Genomic DNA, 4,610 nt, shown 5'->3' with positions numbered 1-4,610 from the left:
TAACATTCTAAGTCTGCCATGTTGTAAAATGCTAATTGTGTAGCAGGTTGTGTAGCAGGTTGTGTAGCAGGTTGTGTAGCAGGTTGTGTAGCAGGTTGTGTAGCAGGTGCTGTGGTCGATGTGTGGTGGGAGGGTGGGATGAAGCTGATAAGAGGTTTGCTGGCCTTTAAAAACGTAAGGAAAAGCACACAGTGTGCAGAGAGACAAGCATCAGGACTACAGGTAATACTGCACTGTTCATAATAATAATAATAATATTGTTAAAATGTTCCTGTCATTTTGCTTAGAACAGCGTTTGTGCTTTACCTTTTCATTTCTTCAAAGTAATCTGAGCCCGGGGACCATGTGTTCTTTGTCTAGCAGCAGTATTCACATTTTATCAAACATTTTTTTTGGGTCTCAACAACCGGCATGTTAGCTCAATGTGTTGCTCATGTTTGTCACTGTTTTGCGATCATTGCACATGTCAGGAAAAGCTAAAGCTTGAATTGCAATGCAAACATCTGGATGCCAGCTACACATAGTGAGCTGATGACATGTTTGTATAGACTCTTCTCTTAATAACAGTTTTAAAGATACTGTAAAAGGAACAAGACATTAAATAGTTTATAGGAAATAAATGACATGAACCATTAAGGTCAAATGCAATGGTGTATACACCTGCTAAATAAATCATTAGTAGTTTGAAAGGAATTTCTTTACTATCATTTAATTACATGTATCTCCTTTTCTCAACCTTAAAAAGGGACTCTATACCTGGGCAATGATATTTGATCCTTGACTTGTCTCAGCCCAGAAAGGTTTTAAACTCATTATTCTGCAAAGTGAGTCTGCAAGTCAATGCTAGTTTGCAGAAATGTCCTCTCCTCCTACCCTAGGACTTTGCTCCTGCACAGCAGTCTAAAAGACAATGAGTGAAGAATTTGAAGTTGTTCAATTCCAGTTTCGTGTTTAAACAAGAATCGTTTTTTTTTTATTAATTAAAGCTCCAATTTGCCCTTTATTAAGGATTACGTTTTTATATCTGTCTTTAAAAATGAATATGCTTTTTTCAAAGCAAATATGAAAATGTATGTAAAAGTACATGTTTGAGGGTTTCATCCTTCTCTGTCCAACACTGACTAACGTCTGAAAAAAAAAAATATTCGCTTTGGATGAAAGCGTCTAACAAGTAACAAGTAATGTAATGTAACTGTGGTGTGGTATACACCATTTTTAAACTTAATTTAAGATTTACATTCTAAGTTTAAGACAAAGTCACTAATATATTATGTCTATTTAAAGCGAATGATTCTTATTGTAAGCTTTCTTTGCTAATTATAAATCTTAATTTACGAAATACATTCTCAGTCAACTCAACCAAAACACTAATTTTAAGTTATTCTTTCTGAAATAATGCAGGAATCATTGCTTGAAATAAGCATTTTTGTCTAGTTTCAAGGCCCATTACGGTCTTTCAGTAGCTAGATTTTAATTCTAGTTTTACGAATTTTTTTAAATTTTTTTAAATTTAGCCTTTATTTATACAGGTGTAAAATCTCATTGAGACACAAGGTCTCATTTTCAAGAGAGACCTGTCAGTGGTAACACTACCACACAAAGTTACAGACAGACAGGACACTAAACACAGAGGCAACACTAAAATACAACATCGTAAAAAAAGTAGTTGAGACAGGAACATCTGACTGGATTCAAGAATAATAAAGACATGTATCCTGATATTGAAGATCAAGCCGGTGACCAGTGATATTTTTCTAACATGTTCATCTTCCACAGCTTCTGCAGCCATGGCCTCCTGTTCTCCGCTCCTGCTCTTGGTCCTGTGCACTCTGACAGTGGCTGAAGCCCAGCTCAAGGTGTTTAACATGCGGGCCAGCAAACTTGATTCAGGCCTTCTGGGAACTCCGGATGCCTATGTCGAGGTTTTTTGTGGATCTGTCAGTCTGGGTGAAACATCAGTTCGCCACAACAACCGAAACCCCTGGTGGGAGGAAGACTTCACTTACTTCAACACCCAAGAGAATGACACGATGAGGCTTGAGATTCATGACCAGGACATCGGGTTCGATGACCTGCTTGGAGTCTGCCAGCGGCAAATTAAGCTGGGAACCCATGAGCACGAATGCTTTCTTGAAGAAGGTGGCTCCCTTCATTACACCTACACCCTAAGCTAATTCAGTCAGTAAAACTTCAAAGATGTATCCGACCATAAGTCTTTACATGCAGCCTTTGATTCTCTCAGACTGGCTCTGAGAAACAAACAAATAGATTTGCTAAATATGTTGTTCTGGTTTCTGCCATAGAGCTTCTTTGGCTATTCTTCCCTGTTTCAAAGGTGATTAACAAAAAATAAAGGGTGCTGAAACAACTCAAATGTGTTTCATGTAATTCATCATGATATTACGAGTATATAAATGAATGATTCCATATTCCATATTTTCCATGTCTAACCTTCAAAACATATTCTTAGATAGAAATACCAAATGTTTTGTTATTTAGACACAATTAACACTTATAGTTTCACGTCTTGTTACATAAGAATATACCATATTTGATAAGTGTTATTATGGGAGAATTACTATTCTTGTGGTACTACTGCCTCATTAGGCCCATATTGATCAGAGCATATTTAGACCCAAACTCATGTTCAACAACTTCCTTACTTGCAACAAATCAGCACTAATTAGAGGGTTATTGAGGAAAAACTCTCAACTAATGGCTTATTACTTGTAGAATACGGTCATGTAGAATAAGGCATTAATAAGTGTTTTATAATGACTAATAAAGAGCCAATATACTGCTAATATGCATGTTAATTAACAACTAGTTGATGGTGAATGTCTGTACCTTAATTTACACATATAAATCATGAGTCAAAATAGGGCTAAATTTGATTGAATTATAAAAGGTATATGTGGTCAAATGAAGAGCCGTTTGGGAGCCGAAAGAGCCGGCTCTTCTTCGTGAGCCGAGCCACACGATCCGGCTCACGAAAAAGAGCCGTAATTCCCATCACTACCACACACATAGGGGGCGAAGCCTGCGAGCTAGTTCAGGCAGTCAACTCGAGCACCAATGATACATTAACACGTGACGCGCCTCGTCCCTCTTACAACCAACCAAACACATTCTCCTTAACATGCCGCTCTATTTAAGCTGCCAGTTTTTTTTTTTTATTGCTGCTGCCACTGCTGTGTTTCACGTTGCTGCTGCTCGCCTGCCGCACCACCACCCCAGCTTCCACCCCAGCTTCCACCCCAGCTTCCACCCCAGCTTCCACCCCAGCTTCCACCTGTAGGCTCGGGGGGTAGTAATCTAATCATCACTCAATGTTCTTTTTAAATCTGTGGAGTGATGAGGCCCGAGCCTAGACGCCAAACTCAAACTATATGCTGCTTCCAATAAAGATATTAAGAAACATGTGAGTTGTCTGACTGAAATATAATGTTTCCTACGAAAATATTCTGTAGCCTGACTCTGTGAATCCTGTCTATACAAGTGTTGCTAGGAAATAGTAAGGACATTATTGTGTACAGAAAAAAGGGTGGCGCGCAATAGTTTATTTGTATCTGAAAAAAATGTCCATCACTTTTTAAAACAAAGGCCCATTGAAGGTAAAAACAACAAATAACATATTTATAATAATATCATTTTTATTATTATTTCGAAATGTTATTCTGTAACTTCAATCTCAGAGAACTTGAGTTTTTGTAATAACATAATATAGCAAGTAGTTGAAAGACCACGTCACTTTGGTATTTATGACATGTTGAGTGATTGATTCATGACCCCCCATAAAACCTTAGTCCCGCCCCTAAATCCCTTTGATGTGACAGGTGTCAGTGCACCTGTTGTGGTGACCCCTAATAAACCATTGTCTTTACTCTTTTATGACTTGATTGTTTAGCTGGTTATTGTTGTGTATTGGCCCCTCATAAAGTATTGTTCCTAAAAGGGGGGTAATAAGACTTTATTGACCCTTTGTCTGTGCACCTGTTGTAGTATCCCCCTAGTAAGCCATTGTAGTCAATGACGATGTATGATTGTTTTGGTCACCTTTTGTTGTTGTAATGCCGTCTATAAGGTAATGCTCCTTAATAGTGGGGTAATCATACTTATTGACCCTTTGTGTTAATATATGGTTATATGACATTTAAGGATGTCTCATGAAGTTGTATAGGTACACTGTAAAACAATTGTAAAAAAAAGGAGATTTTCTGGTGAACTTCTTGAATGCAAAATGACAGATATCACTTGGGGTTCTTGAGACAGCTGCTATCACTTAAAGGTGGGGTAGGTAAGTTTGAGAAACCGGCTGGAGATACACTTTGTGTTATATTCCATGGAATGCTCTTAACATCCCGATAGCAATGAATATCTTAAGTGCTTTGACAAAAAATCCATACAAAAATGTCATCTGTGGAAGCTGTAATACTGTAAAAAGTACGACCAATCATTTTAGTCGGCCCGGCTAAAATAACTGGATGGCCTACCTGCCTGTCAGCCTTCCATCTGTCCACAAACTTATCTCGTGCCCTCATTGGTCATGTGCGCGTTCGTGTGTGTTGGAGGAGGGGCTCTGTAAGGAAGTGGCAGATTTTTCCGTCTAT

At 38.2% G+C, this 4,610-nt stretch overlaps 1 protein-coding gene across 1 annotated transcript; it reads left to right on the top strand.

Annotated features, from left to right (window-relative positions):
* Window positions 1–200: 200 nt before the first annotated feature.
* Window positions 201–2,374, top strand: LOC117497925 (perforin-1-like). The gene is made up of 2 exons (XM_034149958.1): window positions 201–222; window positions 1,777–2,374. The coding sequence occupies exon 2, from the start codon at window positions 1,788–1,790 to the stop codon at window positions 2,172–2,174; it is 387 nt and encodes a 128-aa protein (XP_034005849.1). The 5' UTR covers window positions 201–222; window positions 1,777–1,787; the 3' UTR covers window positions 2,175–2,374.
* The last annotated feature ends 2,236 nt before the right edge of the window (window positions 2,375–4,610 follow it).

The sequence above is a fragment of the Trematomus bernacchii genome, unplaced genomic scaffold (genome assembly GCF_902827165.1).
Source record: "Trematomus bernacchii unplaced genomic scaffold, fTreBer1.1, whole genome shotgun sequence".
Lineage (NCBI taxonomy): Eukaryota > Metazoa > Chordata > Actinopteri > Perciformes > Nototheniidae > Trematomus > Trematomus bernacchii.
The sequence above is the reverse complement of the archived record's forward strand: the minus strand, read 5'-3'. Positions and strand labels throughout refer to the sequence as shown.

Bases quoted from the DNA above. Each gene is read 5' to 3' on its own strand.
- LOC117497925 (XM_034149958.1), top strand. From the start codon at position 1,788: ATGGCCTCCTGTTCTCCGCTCCTGCTCTTGGTCCTGTGCACTCTGACA.